General features: G+C 50.7%; 2 protein-coding genes across 3 annotated transcripts in view; one reads left to right on the top strand and one right to left on the bottom strand.

Annotated features, from left to right (window-relative positions):
- The window catches only part of C2 (complement C2), a 30285-nt gene extending 7351 nt beyond the window's left edge, over positions 1–22934 (bottom strand). The window contains exons 1-9 of one of the 2 annotated variants that reach the window (XM_063278949.1): positions 22866–22934; positions 11416–11938; positions 11054–11278; positions 9632–9817; positions 6075–6251; positions 5904–6002; positions 5637–5770; positions 3828–3966; positions 2530–2670 (exon numbers count right to left, since the gene is read on the bottom strand). In XM_063278949.1, coding sequence (XP_063135019.1) covers positions 2530–2670; positions 3828–3966; positions 5637–5770; positions 5904–6002; positions 6075–6251; positions 9632–9817; positions 11054–11278; positions 11416–11509 — 1195 coding nt within the window. In that variant the 5' untranslated portion in view covers positions 11510–11938; positions 22866–22934. Of the gene's footprint in view, positions 1–2529; positions 2671–3827; positions 3967–5636; positions 5771–5903; positions 6003–6074; positions 6252–9631; positions 9818–11053; positions 11279–11415; positions 11939–22865 lie in introns of those variants that run through there. The other variant, NM_172222.2, reaches the window with a different exon arrangement.
- Positions 22508–25354, top strand: Zbtb12 (zinc finger and BTB domain containing 12). The gene is made up of 2 exons (NM_001134991.2): positions 22508–22740; positions 23190–25354. Exon 2 carries the CDS (start codon positions 23210–23212, stop codon positions 24587–24589), a length of 1380 nt encoding a protein of 459 aa, NP_001128463.1. The 5' UTR covers positions 22508–22740; positions 23190–23209; the 3' UTR covers positions 24590–25354.
- The last annotated feature ends 909 nt before the right edge of the window (positions 25355–26263 follow it).

The raw sequence follows: 26263 nt of genomic DNA, 5'->3' as shown, positions 1-26263 counted from the left end.
TTTACTTATTTATTTATCTATTTATTTAGGTTTAGGTTTTTTAAAAGAATAATTATTTATTTATTTATCATATATAAGTACACTGTTGCTGTCTTCAGACACACCAAAAGAGGGCATCGGATCCCATTACAGATGGTTGTGAGCCACCATGTGGTTGCTGGGATTTGAACTCAGGACCTCTGGAAGAGCAGTCAGTGCTCTAACCACTGAGCCACCTCTCCACCCCCTAGGTTTAGTTTTTGAGACAAGGTCTCACTATGTAACCTTGACTGGCCTAGGACTTGGTATATAGACCAGGCTGCCCTTTTACTGGTAGAAATCTGCCTCTCTGCTTCCACAGTGCTGAAATTAAATGCAAGTGTCATCGTACCAGACAGGGTCTTTTATAATTGAGGCTGCCCTCCAACTTGCCATGTAGTCAGTGCTGTCCTTGAATTCCCCATCCTCCCTCCCCACTTCCCTCCCCTGCTGCTAGGATTACAGGTGTGTGCACCACATCAGGATGCAGGCTTCCCATGCTTTCCCTTGTTTAACTCCCAGAAACCCCCAGCAAGTGTGGCCACCCTTATTTTAAAACCGAGAGAGAGCTGGAGAGATGGCTCAGTGGTTAAGAGCACTGGCTGCTCTTCCAGAGGTCCTGAGTTCAAATCCCAGCAACCACATGGTGGCTCACAACCATCTGTAATGGGATCCAGTGCCCTCTTCTGTGTGTCTAAGACAGCTACAGTGTACTCATATACAAAATAAATAAATAAATCTTTAAAAACAAAACAAAACAAAACAAAACAAAAAAAAAACAAAACAAAAAAAAAAAAAAAAAAAACGAGAGAGCTGCACCCTGCAGGGTCCACGTCATTTGAACCAAATCAAGGAAGTCAGAGCCACTCCAGACGGCCCTTTCCACCCACGCCCAGGGCAGCTGCATCTCCAAGGTTACCAGGCAAGAGTAGACATTTTAAAAACACAGAACAACTCTGCGCAATTGTTCACTTCATAAAACCTGTGTAAGGCAGCCTGGCGGTGGTGGTGGTGTGTGCCTTTACCCCCAGCATTTAGGAGGCAGAGGTAGGTGGATCTCTGAGTTCGAGGCCAGCCTGGTCTACATATACTGTTTTGAAAAACAAACACCTCCCCACCCCCACTCCCAAAAAACCTATAAGGCAAGAAAGCAACCGTCCCCACTGTCATTAAAGCCATCATCAACCCAAGCTCCACTTAAGTAGGAAACAGAAATATGGGGCTGGGGAGGGGTGAGGATAGGTGGGAGGGGGAGGTCAGGAGTTCAAAGCCAGTATGGGGGTACTAGGGTACTGGATGAGATAGTATCAAAACAACCCTGGGTGGGGTGGAGGAGAGAGAGAAAAAGAAAGAAACTGAGGCTTGCCTCCACTGCACACACGCTAAAAATTAGGAAAACACAGAAAAGGGTCAGAAGACCCTGCACCAGGACGACAACACAGCTTCTAAGTATATATACTGCAGTGTTCCAACGTGACACAGCGCAGCACAACAGCCACGGTGAGTAACAGGTAGCCGGCTACTTCAGAATCACGCTTAGAGAGTTCTAAGTGCTTCCAGCACAAAGAATCCTGAATGACTGAAGTGACAGACCTGTCAATACCCAGGCCCCAGGCTACTCCACACAGATCATTGCACTGTGTGCATACCTATGACTGTGAAAGAACAGAATACGTGTGTGAGTGTGTGTGTGTGAGTGTGTGAGAGAGTGTGTGAGTGTGAGTGCATGTATGTGTGAATGTGTGTGAGTGTATGTATGAATGTGTGAGTGTAGTGTATGTATGTGTGAATATGCGTGTGTGAGTGTATGTATGTGTGAGCATGTGTGAGTATGTGAGTGTATGTGCAAGTGTATGTGTGTGTGTGAGTGTAAGTGTAAGTGTATGTGTATGTGTGAATGTTGGTAAAAGAGTGTGAATGTCAGCGTATGTATGTGAGTATGTGCAAGTGCATGCATGCATGTGTGTAAGTGTATATGTGAGTGAGTGTGTGTACATGTATGTGAGTGCATGTGTGTGAGCATGTGTATGCGTGTGTGCGTATGTGAGGATATGTGTGAAACTGAATGTGTGTTTATCAGTGTGTGTGTGTGTGTGAGAGAGAGAGAGAGAGAAAGAAAGAGAGAGAGAGAAAGAGAGAGAGAGAGAGAGAGAGAGAGAGAGAGAGAGAGAGAGAGAGCGTGAGCGAGCGCATGCTTGTAATCCAGCCTCTGAGCATACTGGAGCAGAAAGACCATGAGTTCAAAGTCAGCCTGGGCTACAGAGCACAGTGCACACATCTTTAATCCCAGCACTCAGGAGGCAGAGGCAGGGGGATCTCTGAGTTTGAGGCTGGGTTGGTCTACAGAGTGAGTTTCAGCAGAGAAACCCTGTCTCAAAAACAAACAAGCAAAGATTAAGAGAGTGAGTCTCACAACTGCAGAGGGACAACCAGAAACACCCGACTTCAGAACCCATCCCGGCGCTCTGCCCACTGTTGCCAACCTCTCCAGCAGGAGAGGGAGACACCCACCGTCAGTCAACAGGATGATGGCATGGCGGATTTCCTGCCAGGCAGAGGTCTCCATGCCGAGGCGATCCATCTGGTTATTCATCATGAGGTAGACGCTGTTGAGAGCCTCGTAAGTGTTAGTGCCAGTGGCATTTTCGTGATCTGGAATGTGCCAGAAGAAAAATCTCCTCAAAACAAAAACACAGGCTGGAGAGATGGCTCAGAGGTTAAGAACACTGACTGCTCTGCTCTTCTTGAGGTCCTGAGTTAAATTCCCAGCACCCACATGGCGGCTCACAACCATCTGTAATGGGATCTGACACCCGCTTCTGGTGTGTCTGAAGGCAACTTTGAAAAACAAAAACCCTCTGCCTACCACCCGGGAATAGGGAACTCTCTGAGAGCCCACTGGAAGTGCAAGCTATCTGAGTTTCTAACAAACTCTGACATTTTGCATGTCTTTTCAAACATTTTGGTTTTTCCACCTTAGAATGTTCACTGCAGAACCAGATAGGAGGGAGCCCATCTGTGATCTCAGCACTCAGAAGGCAGAGGCAGGAGGATCTCTGTGAGTCTGAGGTCAACTTGGTCTACAGAGCAAGTTACGGTCCAGCCAGGGCTACACACTACGACTCTGTCTCAAGAATTAGTTAATTAAATGGTAACGCTCCTTGCATAGACGTGCACCTCAGGCCACTACACGTTCCCAAGATTTAAACATGGAGTGTTGGAAGAGTTTGTGGACTTCAGTTCTTCACTGGCACCCAGACAGGTTTTACACAGCGGGCAGGTGGCTAATGAGTGTGGGGGGGGGGGTTCGCTGTTGAGCCTCGAGAAGCCTGCGCTAGGGGACTGCAGGGAACTTAAGACCTGCAGGTACATTTGAACGTGGACTTGCAGTGAGTTGTGGAAACCTATGAACGATGGAAACCGGAATCCTACCATTGCCCCTAAGAACAAATGAATGAGCTCTCTCCCTCCCTCACTCCCTCTCTTCCTGATAAAGGGTCTCATGTAGTCCAGGCTGGCCTCAATGTTCATAGTCAAGGATGACCTGGGACATGGGAGCGGGGGTGGGGGGGTGGGTAGGGAGGATTATGGTGTGCTGTGGGTGGAAACTAGAGCCTCAGATGCGCTAGGCAAACCCTCTACCAATTGAGCTACATCTTCAGGCCCCTCCCCTCCTCAGGCCCCTCCCCTCTTTAAGCCCCTCCCCTTCAGGCCCCGCCCCTCATCAGGATCCTCCCCTCTGGGATCGCTCTACAGCTGCTTGCTTCACCCTCTACTGCCCACCTCACCCAGTGTGGGGACAGGCAAACCTTTGTAGCAGACAGAGTCTAGACTGTCCATCACCTCCATCACATTCTGGGATCTCTCATTCAGGACGGACATGATGATTTTGGGCCGTGAGGCGAAGGTGATGATAGCTACGCTGACCTTTATCTCGAAGCTGAAGATCTGTGGAGGGCAGAAGAGAAGCGGTATGGGGCGGGTGCTGCAAAAAAAGAGCAGGTCTAAAGGACTAAAGACCCCTCCTCATTTCACCCGCACTTCAGCTCAGCGAGGGGCGTGATGAGCCTTGCGGCTTCAGCCTGAACCACACTCCTGACGAGAGGTGCAGGTAGCACTGAAGTTACTTGATTTTAAGCCCTAAAACAGTCTTCAGAATACACATACAAATCCTCTTTAAAATACAAATTGGCGGGGTTGGGGATTTAGCTCAGTGGTAGAGCGCTTGCCTAGCAAGCGCAAGGCTCTGGGTTCGGTCCCAAGCTCAAAAAAAAAAAAAAAAAGAGGGGTTGGGGATTTAGCTCAGCGGTAGAGCGCTTGCGGCCCTGGGTTCGGTCCCCAGCTCCGAAAAACAGAAAAAAGAAAAAAAAAAAAAGAAAGAAAGAAAAAAAGAAAGGTGTGAATACCACCTGTATAAAAAAATACAAATTGGCTATCCCCCACTCCCCGCCAGGAGGGTTGGGGAAGGGACTGTGGAAGGAAGTAACTGGGTGTAGGGCAGTGAGTGGGATGAAAAGTGAAGAAGTAAAAAAATAAAATTAAATTAAAATACAAATTGGGACAAGGCTGAAGCCTTATGATATATATATTATATATACATATAATATATATATCATAAGGGGTGGCCCACCCCTTTAATCCCAGCCCTTTGGAAAAGCAGGCAGATCTCTGAGTTCGAGAACAGCCCGGTCTACATAGAGTTCCAAGAGAGCCAAGGCTATGTAGACAGAACCTTTTTCTTTCTTTTCTTTTTTTTGTTTTTTTTAAAAGATATATTTATTATATATGAGTACACTGTAGCTGTCTTCAGACACACCAGAAGAGGGCATCAGATCCCATTACAGATGGTTGTGAGCCACCATGTGGTTGCTAGGATTTGAACTCAGGACCTCTGGAAGAGCAGTGTTCCCCAGAACCTTTTTCAAAACAATTTTGTTTTTGTTTTTTTGTTGGCCCTTTCTCTCTTCCCCTTCCCGTGTGTGTGTGTGTGTGTGTGTGTGTGTGTGTGTGTGTGTGTGTGTGTGTGTGTGTTATGAGAACTCAAGGAAGCTGCTCCCACAGCCCTGGGATCACAAACACCCACGTGGCTTCTGACATTTAATTCAGAGTCCAGAGATCTGAACTGAGCCTGTGCCGTGCATGCCTTACGCACTGAGTCACTTCCCCAGGTTCCTCAGTCCTTTAGTCCTTCCTTGGCCTCATGCGGTCCGAGGCTAGCCTTGAACTCCTAAAATCCTCCTGCCTCTGCCATACCTGGCTTGAAACATGAAATTATTGGCTTGATAAAAACCACAGTTATTGAACAGGAGTGTCAGATTCTTCTGGCACACGCCATAGGTCATCCCGGTGACTTTGGAGACCACAGCGGTAGATGAGGATCCGCTGAGAACACACGGCTGAGCTTGGCTCCTGTGCGGGGTCTCCTGGCACCCGGCCCAGGGCCTCCTACACAGTAGGTGTCCCGAAACATTTATAGACCAGAGATAGGATCCTATGCACTGAACTCATGGTTCTGGTGCCCTGGGGGAAACTTCTAGAAGGAAGAAGACTGACTGGGGCTCTGAGCAAGGGAGAAGAGTCAACGGGGCTGAGAAGCCACGTTCCTCTTGGTCTCTGACCCTGTCCACCATGAGGAAGGCGCTCTCCTTGAAGATGTTAAAGTCTTTTTCCGATACGCTCTGAGAGGCATCAAGCAGCAGATAGAGGTTCAGGTGGCCCGAGCGCTGGATTTGGATTTTACGGCCCAGGTTTTCTGAAGCAAACAAGGAACAAGGCTTTCAGATGCCCACCCCCAACCTGTGTTCCACCAAGGGCCCTCTGGCCTCCCAGCACGTGAGTATCTTGCCTCTCTCCTGCTCCATCCGGGACCCTTCTCCGATCCTTACCTGTCCTCTTCTGGATGGGATTGGTGGCTCCAAGCAGGTGGGTGAAGGAGGTGCCTAGGGCAGATGCTACATCCTCAGGGAAGTCGTAAGAGTATGGCTCTGTGGGAAAATGACAGTCAGCCGGGACCAGAGCTGGGCACGGAGACCTGGGAGTACCTTGAGGATACTCACGTCGGCAGATGGGCTCCGACCCACTCCACACTCCGTTACTCAGACACTCCCGCTCTACAGAGCCGGTCAATACCAGATTCGTGGAGGAACAGCGGTAACTGACCTTGTCTCCAAGGTCAAAGCTCGAGCCTGTCCGCATTGTGCCCACTGAGATGCCTGGGTTGGGGCAGTGGCTAGCTGCAAAGGAAGAGAGATGGATAAACGGAACCTGGAAATGTCTGCTGCCCTTGTTCTTCAGGCCACACTCTTCCTTCTTCTAGGCCCCCTTAAGCCACCAGAACCATCAGACTGGAGTATGGCTGGAGACCTTATATATAACCCACAGCACTTAAGAGTTCAGGTCCTTGGGTTCGGTCCCCAGCTCTGAAAAAAAGAAAAAAGAAAAAGAAAAAGAGGAAGAAGAAGAGGAGGAAGAAGAGGAAGAGGAGGAGGAAGAAGAGGAAGATGAGGAGGAGGAGGTGGAGGAGGAAGAGGAGGAGGAGGAGGAGGAGGTAGAGGAGGAAGAGGAAGAGGAGGAAGAGGAAGAGGAGGAAGAGGAAGAGGAGGAGGAGGAGGAGGAGGAGGAGGAGGAGGAGGAGGAGGAGGAGGAGGAGGAGGAGGAGGAGGAGGAGGAGGAGGAGGAGGAGGAGGAAAAAGAGTTCAGGTCCTCAGCCTCCCACTGAGTGCCCCCCTCTCCCGGCCGCATGTGCATTTTATCAACCACTAGGCAATCGCATATGCTGTAAGAAAAGTCAAGTCTCCACCTAGAGGTGATTCCAGATATGAGGGGAGATGTGGAGCAGGGAGAACTCTGCTAAAACAGCCAGAACACCCACTGTGGAGACCCTGAATAAAGTTGAGGTTGGCCAACAGATCACTCCGGAGGATGAAGCCGGGTGAGAGACCATCCCTGAAGCCTCACTCTCCACAGACCCAAACCAGACATCACTCAAATACCCAAACAAGTCGAGGAGAATGAGTAATACTTTATATAAAACATTCATAAGAGAATACTATGCAGGAAAGAAAAAGGACCCTCGCGACAACATTCACAAGTTCCAAAAGGAACGTGCAGAGCAAAGGAAAACGAGGTGAGGCTAGGAGCATTCGCTGCTCTTCCAGAGGACCTGAGTTCAGTTCCCGGTTTCCACACAGTAGTTCACAGTAATATGTAACTGCAGCTCTAAGGCATTCAGGATCTTCTTATGGCCTCTATGGAAGTGCACGCGTGCAGCATACATTCACACACACATATATACGCACATAAATAAAAACATTTTCTTAGGGGCTGGAGAGGCAGCTCAGAGGTTCTGAGTTCAAATCCCAGCAACCACATGGTGGCTCACAACCATCTGTAATGGGATCTGATGCCTCTTCTTTTTTTTTTTTCTCGGAGCTGGGGACGGAACCCAGGGCCTTGCGCTTGCTAGGCAAGAGCTCTACCACTGAACTAAATCCCCAGCCCCCTGATGCCCTCTTCTGGTGTGTCTGAAGACAGCTACAGCGTTCTGATCATATGTAAAAAAATAAAAAAATTTAAGTTTAAAAAAAAAAAGTTATCCTCAGACCTCCATGCTGTGCATGTGTGTGTGTGTGTGCGTGCGCGCGCACACACACACACACACACACACACACACACACACATACACACACACCCCACGCGTACTAGTAAATAAATGTTTTGAAGCAGGATCTCATTGTGTAGCCCTGGTAGTTGGCTTAGAATTCTCTACACAGACCAGGCTGGCCTCAGAGATCCACCTGCCTCTGCCTCCTGAGCGCTGGCACTAAAGGTGTGTGCAGCTGGAGGAATATATGTTGTTTTTTAATATTCCTACTATGAAGTTTGGAGTATAGCTCAGTGGTAGAGTGTTCGCTTGGCATTCCAGAAACCCTGGGTCCCATCCCCAGTCTCGCACACAAATTGCATGCTTTAATACTGGGAGACTATACGTCAGATGTAAAACAAATTATATTCATGTTTGAATAAACAGCAGTTTGAGAAAGACGCAGGGAATGAGTAAAGCACCCCCGTCCAGGTAACCGGGTGAGTCGGTGGCCCTGCTCCCCAGGGTACACTGCTTTCTGTGTGATGGCAAAGTTGGGCCTGGTGATGTGCACTACACTGGCTACGGCATAGAGCCAGGAGGAATTCAAGGTCAGCCTGCGTTCGAAGCTAGCCTGGGCTGCTTGAGACACTGCGTTTATAAAACAAAGTGGCTCCAGGGGGTCCTAGGAGGCCCATTTCTCCCCAGACACCACTCACAGGGCTGGAAAGAACTTAAGGCTCACCAGGTTCCAGCAGCTGTTCAGGGAAGCCATGAAGGAGTGACTCTGTGGGAAGAACTACACATGGCTAAGCCAGGCCAGGGGTCTCAGGGGACAGCATGGCCACCAGCCCACTGCAGCCTCCCCTGTTTCCTTGAAATGTTGCTTTGTAACTTAAGCTCTATTAGCTCACTAGGCACTCCCTTTTTAGTTCTTTTTTTTTTTTTTTTTTCGGTTTCTTTCTTTCTTTTTTTTTCTTTTTGAGACAGGGTTTCTCTGGGTAGCCCTGGCTGTCTTGGAACTGGCTTTGCAGACCAGTCTGGCTTTGAACTCAGAGATGCCTGCCTCTACCTCCTGAGTGCTGGAGTTAAAGGTGTCTGCTACCGCTGCCTAGCTATTCTATTATTATTATTATTATTATTATTATTATTATTATTATTATTATTAATGTGTTTTTCTCTGTGAAGGCCAGACAAGAACATTGGGTCCCCAGCCGCTGGAGTTGCTGGAGGGTGTGAGCCCCGTGGGCTCGCTGGGAACCAAACTCTGGTCCTCCAGAAGAGCACCAAGTGCTGTAACAACTGAGGCATCTTGACAGCCACACTATTCCCATTTTGCAGATGTAAAAACTGAGGCACCGGAAGGTTAAGCAGAGGCTAACTCAAAGCAGCTGGAGCCACACCAAGCTCCAGAGGCTGCACCGAGCCCAACACGCAGCCGTGGGTCTCGATACTTCATGGAGTTAAACACAGTGTTGCTGGGAGCATTTGGAAAAGCTGACTGACCAGGTTTCGTAGTTCATGCCTGATGATCTGAGCACTCCAGAGACTGAGACTGAGGTGAGTCCCAGGACATCCTGGGCTCCAGAATGAACTCTTAGAAGTGGCTTCCTTGGGGTTGGGGATTTAGCTCAGTGGTAGAGCGCTTGCCTAGCAAGCGCAAGGCCCTGGGTTCGGTCCCCAGCTCCGGAAAAAAAAAAAAGTTATAAAAAAAAAAAAAAAAGAAGTGGCTTCCTCCCAGGATTCCCCTGGGGCCTGGGTCTCAAGTAGCCCAGTTCAGCTTCAAAGGAAGGAAAGAGAGAGAGAGAGGGGAGGAAAGGAGAAAACAAAACTGAAAGGTTTGTCAGCCCCTGAGTCAGATCTGAAACCTAGACAGACTCCCAGCCGGACAGGGATGTGTAGCCCACAGACCTCAACTTCCCCTAATCTAGGAATATTACTGAACCGCCGAGAACACCAGGCTCTGTCACCACAAAAGCTTCTGGGGCTGCAAGCCCTCCCCCCATGTCCCCCAACGGTCAGAATGCTTACCGCCATTGTCACACACAGCCGTCTCTCCATCCCACACGCCGTTGGGGCGACAGTACCTCACGGGCGAGCCCCGCAAGGTGAAACCATGCTCACACTCGAAGCTCAGGTTGCCACCCACGGGGTAGGACCCCAGCCGAGGGATATAGATGCCATTCTCAAAGGACGTGGGAGCTGGACATCGAACAGCTGGGGTGGGGGGAGAGAATAGATATCTGGGCAAGAGGCGAAGGTGGCTGTGGGGGAGGGGGTCTTTTGTTAGGACCCAAGCCGGTCAGCTGGGTGTATAAACATGGAAAGGGCCTGATGTGACAGCCCATAATACTAGCACTTGGACAGCTGTGGCAGTTGGGTCCTAGATGTTCAAAGCCCTCTCTTGGCTCTATAGTGAATTTGAGGCCAACGTAGACTGTATAGCTAGACCCTGTCTCAAAAACCACCAGTGAGGGAGGTTGAATGTGGTGGAGCACACTTGTCAACCTGGTGCTCGAGAGGCAGAGGCTGGTGCATCCGTCCCTGAAAGTTTGGGTTAGCCTGGGCTGTAGCATGATCCCGTCTCGAAGAACCCAAAAGAAGAGGTGGGAGGGGCAGAAGCGGTGTTAAGCTCACCCTCAGCCTCACAGTAAGTTCAAAGCTCACCTTTGAAGGCGGGGGTCTAAGTTAGCAGTTGATTTAAATCAATTAATCAAAAAGGGCTAGGAAAAAGCGCTACAAAGTAGGGAGGTGGGCCAGGAAGACGAAGACCCTAATTCCTGCTCCCAGCAGTAAGGAAATCCCCAAAGAAGACTGAAACATAGGATTACGGCTTTAGGCAGTTGATTGAATCCCGGCAACTTAAAACAGTTCACCACCCCGCCCCCCAAAGGCCGAGGTCACTCCAGACTCTCACGGACCACACTTGTGTGTTTAACGTGTGTATTGGGACATTCGTCACCCACTTAGAATGCTCAAATAATCCTACGGTTAATTTTAGCTAAAAAAAAAAAAAAAAGTGTCCTCAGTAGACAGTGGGCTTTTCCTGGTTTCGTTTGTTTGGTGGATTGTTCTGGTTTTGGGGGGTCTTCTGGGGGCCTTTGTTGGTGTGGGTTGTTTGGGTTTTTTTTGTTTTTTGGTTTTTTTTTTTTTTGCAGATAGGGTCTCACTTTATAGTCCTGGATGGCCTAGAACTCACTATGTAGACCAGGTTGCCTCCCTTTCTTTCTTCCCCCCCTTTGCCTCCCAAGTACCAGAATTTAAGGCGTGAGTCACCACACCAGGCTTTTTGCAGTATTTTGACTGTCTGTCTGTCTCTGTTTGTCTCTGTCTCTCTCTGTCTCTCTCCCTCTCCCTCTCCCCCCCCACCCCCCTCCCTGGAGAAGCCGCTGTTAGTAGAAGCTCGGTGCTGACACTGGTGGGCTCTCGAGCCCAAAGCCCCAGGGGACTCACGTTTGCAGACGGCTTTAGCCAACCGAGAGGATCTCAGGGTGGGAAGTGAGCTAGCTCTTGGTGTCTGCCACTGCCCGTTGCTCTGGCATTCCCGCCAGGCTGGGGACGGGTACCTGCCCAGGGGGCAGGAGTAGATGAGGACGCTCCCAGGAGCCCAGCCACGGCTGAGAGTGAAATTCCCCCCGACAATATTGACATTCTGAGGGCAGGAAAGAGCAGCCAGGCCTGCGGGTGTGGGCAAAAGGAAGGAGAGGCCAGATGAGAGAGGGGTAAGAAAAGGCTGTCCCTTTGACTTGTGGACTGAACCTGGCAGCACCTGCCACGCCCACAGGGCCCCAATAACCCCTTTCCCAACCTCCTACCTGGGCCCAGCTGCAGCAGGGCGAGGAGAGCCAGCAGAGGGGCCATGGTTTCCAGAACAGTAGAACGGGAGAGCCAGGGGAGAGAAAAGGTCATCTGACTTCCCCGAAATCACTGCGGGTTGAGTAGGCTCCGCTGCCACGGACTGAAAAGGCTCGGGGAGTGGCGAGGGGATGGTACTAGGGGAGAAAAAGAGAAATAGCCAGGGATTCCGGATTCAGCTTTGGGGCACGACCTTTGTCCCAACACACACACACACACACACACACACACACACACACACACACACACACACACACACTGAAGCACATTTGGTCTGTGTGGGATTGTGTTAAGCACACAAAACCACAAGCCCTGCAAAATGTTATATTTATTTTGTTTTGCTTCTTTTCAGAGTTTGCAACACGGATCTGACTCCCTGGGGCGCGTTGGGTCTTCCCCAGGATAGCATCCGAGGAATCGAAACTGATCTTTTCAGAACTTCTTGGCATATAGGAAGGTTCACATTCTTTCCTGGGTCCTTCCCTGAAAGTAAGGTAAAAAGAAAGCCAGCAGTTACTTGGAGAGTTGGGAAGAATGCTTAAGGGAAAAAAAATTTTTTTTTATGGGAACATCCAGCAGATAAAATTCCCCAGTTGCAAAAAGTAAAAATAAAAAAAAAAATCGGGGGTGGTATTCAAAAGAATAAACAGCATTTTGAAGTTCAATATATACTTTTATTTAATGAGAAAAAATAACTTTTTTCATACAATATATTTTGATCATTTTTTCCCCCTCAGACAGGGTCTCATGTAACCCAGACTGACTTAGAATTTCTAAGTAGCTGAAACTGGCCTCCAATCCTGATCCTTCCTGCCGCACTGGGCTCCCAGCTAAGGAGATTGTTCGTTTCTTCGTTTGTTTGTTTCTTTAAAGACAAGGTCTTACTATGTAGCTCTGGCTGTCCTGGGACTTCTCTGTAGCTCAGGCTGGCCTCTGCCTCCCAAGTGCACATGGCTGACCCAGCCCTGGAGAACTTAACCTGATGCGTCAGCCTCTGTCCCTCCCAAGCCTCTGGAGGAAGTTGCTTTCTTTGTTACTATAACACGATCAAGGGGAGCACCCTCCTAGGCTCACCGCCACCCCAGGAAAACCTGTCAGATGAGCAACAAAAATACCATTGGTGGGCTGGAGAGATGGCTCAGCGGTTAAGAGCACCCGACTGCTCTTCCAGAGGTCATGAGTTCAATTCCCAGCAACCACATGGTGGCTCACAACCATCTGTAAAGAGATCCGATGCCTGCTTCTGGTGTGTCTGAAGACAGCTACAGTGTACTTATATATAATAAATAAATAAATCTTTAAAAAAAATACCATTGGTTTCTGTTTCTGGTGTGTGTGTGTGTGTGTGTGTGTGTGTGTGTGTGTGTGTGTGTATACAGATGCACATCTGTTTGTGCCTCTGGAGGTCAGAGGACAATCATGGGTGTAACTTCTCAGGTCCCTTTCACCTTTCGTGTGACACAGAGTCTCTCACTGGTCCAGAACGTTGCCAAGTGAACAGTCTAACCAACCCATGAGCTTCAGGGACCCCTGCCTGTCTCTGCTCCCTAACGATCCCTGCGATTACAAGAGAGCGATACGGCGCCCGGACTTTTTAACGTGGGTTCTGAGGAGTCCACATGGAGGTCTCACACTCGTACAGGCATTTTGCCAACGCAGTTGTCTGTCCAGCCCCCATCTCCTTGAGACTGAGTTTGAGGCCAGTGCTAGCCTCAAACCTGCTGTTTAGCAGAGGATCTCCCCCCTCCCCCTTCCAACCGCTACTTTACTGCCACCGTGAGGAGGCTTTTCACACACTGCTCTCGGAGCTTTGGAAAAGGACTATGTCTGGCTTCTGGTTCCTCCAAGCCGCCTTCCCCAGAGGCTGCCTTGTAAGCCCAGACACTAGGTTCTACACTGAACCTCCTGACATTGTACCAGCTCCCCAAGACGCAAACAGAAAGCTGAGAAGTTGGTTCTTGGGCCTCCCTAGAACTAGATGGTCTGTCCTTGACCTCCTGTGAGGAGACACATCCCTCTCAGACAACGGCTAAACCCCTGGAGACCCCAAACACTATGAGTGCACATAACCATCTATGGGTGTATGTCTGCACACCCACAGCTCTTCTTACTGCAGCCACTCTATCCCCCAGGATCTCCACATTCCTGAAGGCTGTTGGGGCTCTCCTGAGGGATAGAGGGAAGGCTGCCGGGTCTGACATAGGTGACATAGGGTGGTGACCATGGGCAAGGAAAAGTGTTACAACTGCCCACCTCTTACACCTCTGTTCTGTTCTGGATCTACCCTTTCTTTTTTTTATTATTATTCACTACTATTTATTCAAAGATTTATTTATTTTATGTAAATTCTCTCTCTATCTTTTATTTATTTCATGTATGTGGTTACACTGTCGCTCTCTTCAGACACACCAGAAGAGGGCATCAGATCTCATTACAGATGGCTGTGAGCCACCATGTGGTTGCTGGGAATTGAACTCAGGACCTCTGGAAGAGCAGTCGGTGCTCTAACCACTGAGCCATCTCTCCAGCCCCCTGCTCTACCCTTTCAATGATAAACCTTCCTAAGTGTGGAGCACAGGTGCTCCGCCTTCTCCTGTCCTCAGAAATCACTCTGCAGCTCCCTTCCCTGTCAGCTCCGCCTGGCTTAGACGCGCTCGGACTCAGCTTGGCACGTTAGCCGTTAGGTTAGCCGTTAGCCGGTTTGTCACTGTCACACATGGGCCCACAAGAGAACAAAACAACAGAGGATAAAATAGCACCCAAAGGGAGAGAATCAGCCCGCATGGGGGCGCACATCTGCCATCCCAGCACTCAGGAAACCGAAGCAAGAGGATTGCGAGTTTGAGGTCAGCTTGAGTTGCGTGGTCCTCCGGCCGAAAAAAGGGGAGAAGACCCACCGTATCGCCCCATAGATATGAAAGTACTGAGTTTGAGAAGAACCTCTCGCAGAGGACCAGCAGGCGAGCATGGTACACGTGGACAGTGGAATAACCAGGCAGCTTCTCTATCTTGAGGTTCATCTCTACAGAGCAGAACACCTCAAGACCGATAAAAGTATAGACTATCGACAACGGACTGGTATGTACGGGATGCCGTCGTTTGCAGAAAAAATAAAGATTAAAAACAAAAACCCAGCATGGGAGATGTAACTGTGTCTGCCCCCCCCCCTCCCCGCTGCCTCCCGCCCCTTTGGTGTGCTGTGGCTTCTTCTGTGTGCCAGGCAAGCACTTATCTATCTCCCACCCCACCCCACTGCTCTGTATAGGTGCAGAGTTTCTCGGGAAACTGACCAAGTGAGCCACCTCGGGGAGAGCTGGGGCCGAAAGATGGGCCCAGGAGGGATCATTCCATAACACAAATCGTCTGTATTCCTGCCTGTGACGTTTGTTAGAGACAAGGTCTCTCGCAGCCCAGATCCTCTACGTATCCCTGCATGCTGGGATTATAGACATGTCGCCACGCCTGATGCATAGGACTTCCTGCACACTAGGCCAGCACTCTACCCACTGAGCTTCCCTCTCAAGCCTATGGAAACTTTTCGTTGACTTACTTTTTGTTTTTTGAGACGAGATCTCACTTGGGTAGCGCTAGCTAGCCTGGAATTAGCCACGTCGACCAGGCTGGCCTCTAACTCACAGAGATCTATCTCCTGAATGCTAGGATTAAAGGCATTAGCCACCAGGCCCAGCTGGTGTTTTGTCTTGGCTTTGAGATTTACTCTTGTTGGATGGGCCTGGTGGCGAACACCTTTGATCCCGGCGCTCAGGTGGATCTGAGTTCAGCGTTAGCCTGGTCTTTATAATGCGTTGCCAGCCAGCCAGGCTTGCATATGTGCAGTGAAACCCTGTCTCAAAGGCAAATAAATCAATAAAATTGTGAAAGAATAACTTTCTAAAAAAAAAAAATGAACAAAGGATGAAGTTGAGGGGTACATTGAATCACACCGGAGTTAAGTCATCGGCGGAGACCATGAGCTGTCTCCTGACTTCAGTTACCTTGGAGTCAGTTCCTGGGAGCCAATCTGAATTTTTAAAATTCCAACTTCTGAGATCAAAAGGCTTGGAGTGGTGACTCATGGGTGTAATTCTAGCACTTAGAAGGCTGAGTCAGGAGGATCAGGAAGGAGCTCAAGGTCATCCTTCCCTTCAGAACAAATTCCAGGACAGGCTCAGCTAGGAGAGATCCTGTCTCAACACCCCGCCCTCCACACACACACACAAAACCAGGTGTGTGGAGGAAGGGGGTCGGAGAGGCTGACACAATGGCTCAGTGGGTATCGGAGTTGCTGACAAGTATGACAGGCAAGCCTGTGTTCAACTTTCTGGATTCACATAGTGGGAGGAGAGAGCCAGCTTCTCAATAGTTGTCTTCTCTCTCTCTCTCTCTTTCTCTCTCTCTCTCTCTCTCTCTCTCTCTCTCTCACACACACACACACACACAAACACACACACACGCTGCGCATATTCATGCATATACACACATACACACACGTACATATACATGCATACATATGTGTGCACTCTCACATGTATGCGCACACATACACACTGAAGTGGAAACTTCTAGTCCTTTGGGAAGTCAGTCATGTCAAATGAGGTTTTGCTGGGGCACACAGGTGAAAGGAAGTCTCGCTAAAGCAGACACGTGAAGCTCTGTTTTCCTGCAGCAGACACAGCTGAAAGGATGTTTGGACACAGCAGACACGGGGAAGGACCCGTGATGAAGGAGCATGAATATGACCTCACAGACAGTGGAAGACGAACGCTGAGCTTCGGTTTGGCTTGCTCCTCCTCGCTATTCTTCGATAACGACACGCATGTATCGGTTTGCCTTACTTAAGAGTTGTCGAGCTCGACTTGTGGTAATGCCGCCGTTGAGAGAAACTCGCCCAAGAACTGTGAGGTTCCTGTGGCAGCTTGGCCTTTCTGCAGCCTCGTATCAGGCTAGTCAGTGAGCCTGGCGGTTTCATCAGGATTGGACTGCAGCTGCCGGTGTCTGCTTGCTGAAAGGACCGGACGGCAGCTGCTGGTTCGTGAGTGCTGCCTGCCTAGAGGGCCGGTCTGCACCTGCTGAGTCATATTTGGTGGTTGCTACAGGACTGAAGATCTAACTCACCCCCAAAGAACTATTGCTTAACAGACCCACTTCCCCCACATCCTAATATCTTTTCTCTTCCACTGCCTCTGCTGGGTGGTGGGCTTGAGGAGAGGTTGAACCCTCCTCAAGCTGGTGGTCACAAGTAATTTTTTTTTTTTTTTGGTTTTTTTTTTTTTTTTTTGGAGCTGGGGACCAGACCCAGGGCCTTGTGCTTCCTAGGCAAGCGCTCTACCACTGAGCTAAATCCCCAACCCCCACAAGTAATTTTTTAAGGGATGGGAGGGGCCTGGTGACACATAGTTTTAGTCACTGGGAAAGCAGATTTCCCAGAGTTCAAACTCATGGAGACAGTAGAATCAAGGAGTTCAACTGGCTGCCAGGCAGGGGTGGGTGCACGTGCACCCTGGTTCTCAGGGCACCCAGCTGCCGGAACCGTGCGGGCTGCTTGTCAATACTCCCAGTTTCTGCCTCCCAGGCACGCGACAGAACCAAATGTCTGAGCCTTGCTGAAGTTACAGCCAAGTGATTTTACACAGTGAGCAGGGGTCCCACACATCAGAAGTCCTCAACTGAAGGAGCCTCGCAGTGCACTCAGGAGACAGAGGGCAGGAAGATTGCATAAATTCCAGGCCTTTCTAACCTGCATTTACCAGGCCAGTCAGGGCTGCATAGTGAGACCTTGCCTCAAAAGGGCGAACAGATGTGCGAATCCCCAAGGTAATGTTGCTGGAGGTCTTTTCTCCTTCCTTTTGTATCGCTAAATCGGGAAACGAACCCAGGGCTTCTTGTGTGATACTCAGCCTGCTACCACCGAGCCACCCCCAGCCAACCAGCAATGTTTGTTTACATATTGCTTGTTTTTGGCTGTTTGAGACAGGGTTTCTCTGTGTAGCCCCCTGGCTGTCCTGGAACTTGCTCTGTAGACCAGACTGGCCTCGAACTCAGAGACCTGCCTGCCTCTGCCTCCCAAGTGTTGGAATTTAAGACCTGTGCCACCAGACCTGGCTTACATATTGGCTGTTTGACACCAGGTCTCAAGAGATCTGGCAGCAGGATATAAGTCAAAGATGGCCTTGAGGTGAGCCCTCCTCATCCTCCTGCCTGAGCCTCCCAAGTGCTGGAACGGCAGGCATGCTGCGTTAGGCCAAGTGCGTGTAAATTTCTTAAAATTATTGGTTTGAGATTACAACTACATAATTTCTCTCCTTCCTGTTTCTGTACTCCAAACCCTCACGTATTCCAACTTCATTGGTCTCTTCCAAGTTCATGATCTCTTTTTTTTCATTAGTTGTCATTACATACATCCAACACACACGTGTTATATATGTTCACACATACATGTATGTATATGAACACCATATATATGCATATATACCATGTGTATATACGTATGTCTATATATGTACAGATAAACAATATAATCCATATATATATATGTGATCTATGCATACCTAAATACATAAGTACGTTCAGTTTGTGTAACGTTACTTCTATGTACGTTTTCACAGCTGACATTTTGGCACAGGATGACCGACTGATGTGCTCTTTCCTGGGTTAGGCTACTTCTGCTCTCAGCTTCTCTTTTTTTTTTTTTTTTGTGGTTCTTTTTTTCGGAGCTGGGGACCGAACCCAGGGCCTTGCGCTTCCTAGGCAAGGGCTGTACCACTGAGCTAAATCCCCAGCCCTCAGCTTCTCTTAATTGCCTGTCATTCTTTGTGTATGGCCGAGGCCTTGTGGGCTTTCCCCAACCACTCTGGCAGGTCCGTCCGGGTTGTCTTTGTCCAGCTCGTGTTTGGTGGTCATGTTGGGGAGACTTTAACGGAAGGAAGAAGTGTCTGACATTCCTAGAAAACGCAGTCTCGTCGAAAGCTCTCGGTTTCTCTGGCTTCTGCAGTCTTTCCACCCCTCTTCCTCGATGACCCCTGGGCCTCAGGCACAGGAGCCGAACTGTAGTCGTATCTGTCAGGAGTGGGCTCCACAAGTCTACATGTTGATGGGTGGTGGCTTTCTGTGATTGTATGTCTGCTTCCAAGAGAACTTTCATGGATGAGGGGTGAGGACTCCCCTCGTCTGTGGGTATAAAGACAATCTTTAGGATATAGTTAGGGGTAATTTTGTAAAGGGGTGGTTGTGGGTTTTCCTCCAAGATGCATGACTTCACTAGCTGTGTGTGGTTGGCGCCATTTCCCTCTCACTGAGCCCGACTTTAATATCATCTTCTTTCCGTTGCATTTCCTTATTTTATGTATTTTTTATTCACTTTTTCTTTTTTCTTTTTTCTTTTTCCGGAGCTGAGGACCGAACCCAGGGTTTTGAGCTTGCTAGGCAAGCGCTCTACCACTGAGCTAAATCCCCAACCCCATTTTATGTATTTTTTAAGGGGGGAGCATACACCATGATATACATGTGGAGGTCATAGGACTTATGGACATCTGTTCTCTCCTTCCTCCGTGTGGAGCCCAGGGTTTGAACTCAGGCTGGATGGAAAGGCCTCTACCCCCAATCCCTAGTAACCCTGTCTAATGATTTTTGATGTGTTAAACTTTATAACGAATTTAAAAGGACTTTTATCATGTTTTATGTCACGTGTGTGAGTGTTTTGCCTGCATGTATGTATGTGTGTCATGTGCGTGTCTGATGCCCACGGGGGGGGGGGGGGGCGGGGCAGCAGAAAATGCCAGATTCCCCTGGGACTGGAGTTAAAGACAGTTGTAAGTGCCATGTGAGTGCTGGGAACCGAACCTACACCAGTGCAGGTGAGTGCAGCTGGGCACAGTGGCGCAGGCCTTTGGCCTTTGATCCAGCGCTCGCTCGGAGGCAGAAGTTGGTGGATCTCAGAGTTCGAGGCCAGCCTGGTCTACAGAGAGAGTTCCAAGACAGCCAGAGCTACACAGAGAAACCCTGTCTTACAAAACAAAACAAGACAAAAAAAAAAAAAAACAACAAAAAAAAAAAAAAACCCACCAACAACAAAAGAATAGCAAGTGCCCTTAACCTTTAATTGCTGAGCCATCTCTCCAGTCAAAAATAATGGTGGTGGGCTGGAGAGATGGTTCAGTGGTTAGAGCGCTGACTGCTCTTCCAGAGGTCCTGAGTTCAATTCCCAGCCACCACATGGTGGCTCACCACCATCTGTAATGGGATCTTCTGGTAATGTAATGCCCTCTTCTGGTGTGTCTGAAGACAGCTACAGTGTACTTATATATAATAGATGAATAAATCTAAAAAAAAAAAAAAATGGTGGTGATTGTGTTTTCCCAATGAAAACTTGGGCCCAGATGCTTCGGTGAAAGCACCCAGCTGACCAACATCCCAGAAGCAATGCCCTTCTCTCCGACCTTCTCACACTCAATGTCCCTCCCTTCTACTTCCTGACCAAGCTCTTGGATTAAAGGTATGAGCCACACCAGCACCAAAAACAGGTTTTTCCAGTAACGGACACAATGTCAGGGCTCACAGTGTGATCAAATGTCCTGCAGCAGTGGTGGGGGTGGGGTGGGGTGGGGGAGGTATACATTCCCGGGCAGGAGTGTGGAGGTCAACTTTCAGGAGATTGGTTTCTCCTCCCATCCATCCCTCTTCCACACTGAGCCATCTCCTAGCACCCTCTTTGAAGCCTTTTGGCACTGGATCCCCCAACTGACAGTAGTGATCGGTGACTGGCTGTGGGGTTGGGGATTTAGCTCAGTGGTAGAGCGCTTGCCTAGCAAGCACAAGGCCCTGGGTTCGGTCCCCAGCTCCGAAAAAAAGAAAAGAAAAAATATATATTTTCTTTTAAGTTACATATATTTGTGTGTGAGGGGGGAGGAGGGAGAGGTACCTGTGAGTGCAGTACCTGCAGAGGCCAGAAGAGGGCGCTGCGCTGGATCCCCTGGAGCTGAAGTTACAAGCAGTTGAGAAGCCCCCACAAGGGTGCTAAGAGAGGGAACTGTTCTTTTCACCAAGAGCGACCTCCAATCCCCAAACTCTTCCGGCTTGTTTGTTTGTTTTGAGATAAGGTCTCTATTTAACCCTGGCTGTCCAGAAACTATGTAGAACAGGCTGGCCTCAAACTCACAGAGATCCATCCACCTGCCTCTGCCTCCTGAGTGCTGGGATTAAAAGCCTGGGTCATCCCTCCTAGTTCCAACCTCGCTCCAAACTTCCCCCCACCCACCACCTTTTGATGGGGTGGGATTTTAAGACAGGGTCTCTCTGTGTAGCCCTGACTCTCCTGGAACTCGCTCTGTAGACCAGGCTGGCCTTGAACTCAGAGAATCTGTTTGCTTTGGTCTCTCCAGCGCTGGGGTTAACCGTGTGCATCCCCGCAGCCAACCTGGCCAAACTCACCTGGTGGTGGCACAGGTCTTTAATCCCAGCGCTTGGGATTAAATCCCAAGATGACTGAGTTCAAGGCCAGCAGAGTCTACAGAGCGAGTTTCAGTATAGCCACGGTAATACAGAGAAACTGTCTTGAGAAAAGAAAGTAAAGAAAGAAAGAAGAAAACAAAGAAACTGCTACAGTCTATTTTTCATAAAAGCACAAACACACACACACACACACACACAAAACACAAAACAAAACGTTACCACAGATTCATCCAGGGTGTATCTGTTCAGTGTATGTGAGGCTCCCTAGAAACCTCCATCAGCCTGGTAAGCACTCAGGACCTTGAGTTCAAAGGTAAAGACACCAAGATTCAGAGAATTGACTCACCCAAGGTCTCTCTCCCTTGTGCATTAGACATTGAATATGGCTTTAAACAAGGCACACCAAAGGCCTATGCTCCCCCTAAAATCCACAGCTAAGGTATGGCCTTCCCGCTCTCTCCCTGCGCCTCCTCCGGGAACGGGGTATCCCCATTCAATCAGGAATGGACTTTGTACGGGTGGATGCTGGTCCAGCTGAAAGCTAATGACTTTAACACTCAGCCATTTATTGTCTGGCTTTTTATTTGCAAAACACAGCCCATAACTTAACTCCTGTATTCAAGAAGTAACAATCTTTAAGGGGAAACCAGTTATTGACTACATTGGGTAACAAGCTGCATAGCATCCTCTTAGGAGTTACAATGAAAGCCAGGCGCAGAGTATCGTGGATATCTAGGGCTGGGGAGCGACTTTCTGGATAAGATGCTGTGGAACGGAAGGAAGGAGTGGGTGCAGGGAAAATTATAGCTGGTACATTAATACCAATATAAATAATTGCACAATTTGCAGGGTTAGTCCCAGGGTTAATTACACAGCGGAGGTGAAATGCCTAATCGTCTGCTTTATGAGCGGAGTTCTTGGCCTTGGCAAGAAGTCGGAATGGATGAAATAGAAGGATGATTTAAGTAACTGTGTGCTCTAAGCCGGGCAAGCTGGGAACGCTGGTTCACCAGGCTTTGTGGAAAGTGAAATTCTCTTTTAGATCAGTAGGATGACAGTGGACACTAGCTTCAGAAGACTTGGAAAAGTCTGGAAGTGTGTCCTGAGGAACTGTGCACATATTCAACAGAGGATGCACCCGAGGGCAGCAGTGATCCAAAGATCCGTAGGCCACCAGCAGGTCCGAGGCTCTGGGAGGTGGCCCGAGCCCACGCAGCTGGGCGGGAGCGACGCCTCGCGGGAGAGCAGGTGGCCGCGCAGATTGCGCAGCTCCCAGAGCGCGCGCGCTGGCGGGGGGTGGGGGAGCGCGGGGCAGGCGGGGCTAGCGGGGACGCGCTGGGGCGCGGGAGGGGGGGCGCCAGGAGCCGGGGGCGGGGCCGGGCGCGCGGGCCTTGGCGCGCACGCGCAGACGGGCCGCGGGACCCAGAGGCAAAGAGGAGGGGGAGCGTGAAATAGGGGGGGGTGTGGAGCGTATTTCCGCTCTGGCGGACAAATAATCCTGGCCAAAGGGGAGGCACGACTGTCCAGCCCTTTAACCGCGTGGGGGTGTCGGGGGAGAAAAGGGGGGTCGGGGAGGGGGAATCCTGCTCCTTTAATTCCCTCCCCTCTTCCTCCGCCCCGAGTCCGCGAGGACGCAGCGCTGCGCGGGGCCTTGGAACACTCGGCACGAACTGCCCCCGCCCCTCCCCCTCCCGCCCACGCGGAGCCGGCCCGCGCGCGCGCCCCGTGCACCCCCGCGCCTGCGCGCTGCCCCGGCCCTGCCCGAGTGTGGGGGGCGTCGCTGGCCCCGGGGGGGTGGGGGACCAGGGGGGAAAAATCAGCACGCGGAACCGGGCCAGGTGAGAGGCGCGTGCACCCAGGGTCGTGAGTCTGGGTGGGGGGGCGTGCCACGGAGATCTGCGCGTGGGAGGGGGGCGTGCACGACCTGTCCGGGCGGTGGGAGGACGTGAAAAGGGGGACTCACAGCAGCGCGGCCCAGGCTAGAGCGAGGCGGGTGAGGAGAGCCTGCAACCAGGGGCCACCCCAGAGTTGCAATCCTCTGGTTTTCCCCCCACCCACCCCTTTATCCATTCTCCCATGGGCGCGCGGGCCGCGGGACTGGGGGGTGTGGACGCCGCTGCCCCGCCCCCGGGAACCACGCCTCCCTCCTCGGAGGGACCGCGCCTCCTTGGAATTGGGGAAACTGAGGGAGGCGCGCCAAGACTAGGGAGGTAGGGATGAGGGATCTGGAGCCTTGGCCTCCGACAGCCAGAGACCTTTGTCTCTGACCCGTTTCCTTCCCACCCAGGGCAGTCCACTCCCGCCACAATGGCCTCTGGGGTGGAAGTCCTGCGCTTCCAGCTGCCTGGCCACGAGGCCGCAACGTTGCGGAACATGAACCAGCTCCGTGCAGAGGAGCGGTTCTGCGATGTGACCATCGTGGCTGACAGCCTCAAATTCCGTGGCCACAAGGTCATCCTGGCCGCCTGCTCACCGTTCCTCCGGGACCAGTTCTTGCTGAACCCCAGTTCTGAGCTGCAGGTCTCACTGATGCACAGCGCGCGTATTGTGGCGGACTTGCTCCTCTCTTGCTACACGGGCGCCCTGGAGTTCGCAGTCAGGGACATCGTGAACTACCTGACAGCAGCCTCCTACCTGCAAATGGAGCATGTGGTGGAGAAGTGCAGGAATGCCCTCAGCCAGTTCATTGAGCCCAAAATAGGCCTTAAAGAAGATGGGATCAGCGAGGCTAGCCTCATGAGCAGTGTCAGTGCCACCAAGTCCCTCCTCCCTCCAGCCAGGACCCCAAAGCCAGCTCCAAAACCCCCGCCGCCACCTCCTCTACCCCCTCCGCTCCTGCGACCGGTGAAGCTGGAGTTTCCTCTGGACGAGGACCTAGAGCTGAAGGCGGAAGAGGAGGATGAGGATGAGGACGAGGATGTTTCTGACATCTGCATCGTCAAGGTGGAGTCTGCCCTCGAAGTGGCACACAGGCTCAAACCCCCAGGAGGCCTAGCAGGGGGTCTGGGTATCGGGGCCTCTGTGGGCAGCCACCTGGGAGAGCTGGCCCAGAGTAGTGTGGCCCCCAACACCGTCGCCCCACCGCAAGGTGTGGTGAAGGCCTGCTACAGCCTGTCAGAGGACGCAGAAGGGGAAGGCCTGTTGTTGATCCCAGGAGGCCGGGCCAGTGTGGGGGCCACCTCAGGCCTAGTGGAAGCAGCAGCGGTGGCCATGGCTGCCCGGGGGGCGGGGGGCAGTCTGGGGGCAGGGGGGAGCCGGGGACCTCTGCCTGGGGGCTTTTCAAGTGGAAACCCCTTAAAGAACATAAAGTGCACCAAATGCCCGGAAGTGTTCCAGGGCGTGGAGAAGCTGGTCTTCCACATGCGCGCACAACACTTCATCTTTATGTGCCCGCGCTGCGGCAAGCAGTTCAACCACAGCAGCAACCTCAACCGCCACATGAACGTCCACCGTGGCGTTAAGTCACATTCCTGTGGCATCTGCGGCAAGTGCTTCACTCAGAAGTCCACGCTGCACGATCACCTCAACCTGCACTCGGGAGCGCGGCCCTACCGCTGCTCCTACTGTGATGTGCGCTTTGCCCACAAGCCCGCCATCAGGCGGCACCTCAAGGAGCAGCATGGCAAAACCACAGCCGAGAACGTGCTGGAAGCTGGTGTGGCCGAGATCAATGTCCTCATCCGCTGAAGGGCCAAGAGGCTGGGGGGGTTCCTGGGCCCGGCAGAATTGGGGAGGGGAGGGGCTTCTGGGGCAGGCATACATTTTGAGGGAGGAGGATTGGAGAGAGACCTTGCCTCAAAGAGCAGAAGAAAAAGATGGAGCCGGAGACAGGGTTGACATGGCTGAGGGAATATGGGGTCCCAAAGAAAGATTTCTTTTATTGAAGAGGTGCATAAACGATGAGGAGGAAGGGGGGAAAAACAAGCAATGATGAAAGTTTTGGAGTACAGCACTTCCCTGGGTAAAGCTTAAAGCTGCCTCGGGGGGAGGAGTCTAGCGTTTCTTGAGGTGGGTGGGGGTGGGAGTTGTAGGGGGATTGCCTGGGTGCAGCTTACTTGTTCCTGGTTAGAATAGATCACAGGGAGAAGGGAGAGGAGGGTGACCCAAGTATGATGTCCCAGAAAAAGGAGGGGAGGCGAATCTTGCATGCTGGGGAAGTGGGACAGTACAAAGCTCACTGGAAATGAAAGGAAAGTGATATATGTGTCAGGTAAGAGAACAGGGTGGGCAACCTGGGTAGATAATGAGACATTGGGGTACAGTAGGGAGAGCAGTGAGTAGCGGAGGGGTGGGGGGCAGGGCACTTAGGAAAAAGGACACGAGGGGGCTGTTGGGGGAGGGAGAGGAGTAGAGACTTATACAGTATTTTTTAAGAAAACGTATTTTTTAGGATTTTTTCTGGAGTCTGGGGTTTTAGTTTTTCTTTGTTTTCCACAAAAATAAAAAAAAAAAAACCAAAAACACATTTTTTTCCTTTATATTCTGGCAACTGCATGTGTGTGACTACTCACCATAGATTCTCCCAGCGCTAACAACTGCAGTCTGGTGCCAAAAGGAGTCCAGCTCTCAAGCAGAGACTAGGAACACGCCCTAAACACCTTGGCAGAAACTTTATCACACGAGTGATTGGCAGCCCCAGTGCTGGAGTAGACCTTGTGGGGTTTGGTAGCAGTGCAAGCCATGGACCACAGGTGGCCAATGAACCCACAGAGATGGCAAGCAGGCATCAGTTCGAATTTTAAGGAAAGTCGAAATACCAGCTCAACTTACAGTCCATTACCTAGAAGACTACATTTCCCAGAAAGCTCTGAAAAGTTTTTTAAATCCAAAGAGAACTACAGTTCCCAGAAGACGCCGAATTGGCCTCGGGCCCAGTAACATAACTACCTGCTTGTCTAATACTGTGTGTAAAACCAATGCAGGCATTTTCCAACTTTGCTCAGGACTTAATGCCTGGACAGGGATGGTGCCCTCGATAGTGTTCAGGGCTTGTATACTTGCCGTGTCCACCATTCACGCTTAGCTGTCAGCTGGACCATGAGCCCCCGATGGTATTTGGGCAGAAATAGTTACTGTCAATAGACTGTAGTCGCCCTCGAGGCCTCCGCTGCGTTCAGTTGTCATCTCTAGTGCAACAGAAGACATTTCCCCTCCCAGATTTTCAAAAGCACACTGACCCAGAAGTAAAGGTGTCTTCCGAGAGTCTCTGTCGCCCCTTCTTGTGCACTAGAGTCTAAAACTAAGAGCCAGCCTTCAATCTGGCGGCTCAGAACCAGAAAGACACACGCGGCAGCTGCAGAGGCTCAGGCTACACGTGTTACCCAAACCGGGCGGGGACAGGGAAGCCACAGCCCAGTCGGG

This window comes from Rattus norvegicus, chromosome 20 (assembly GCF_036323735.1).
Source record: "Rattus norvegicus strain BN/NHsdMcwi chromosome 20, GRCr8, whole genome shotgun sequence".
NCBI lineage: Eukaryota > Metazoa > Chordata > Mammalia > Rodentia > Muridae > Rattus > Rattus norvegicus.
This window is presented reverse-complemented; position numbering and strand designations above follow the sequence as displayed.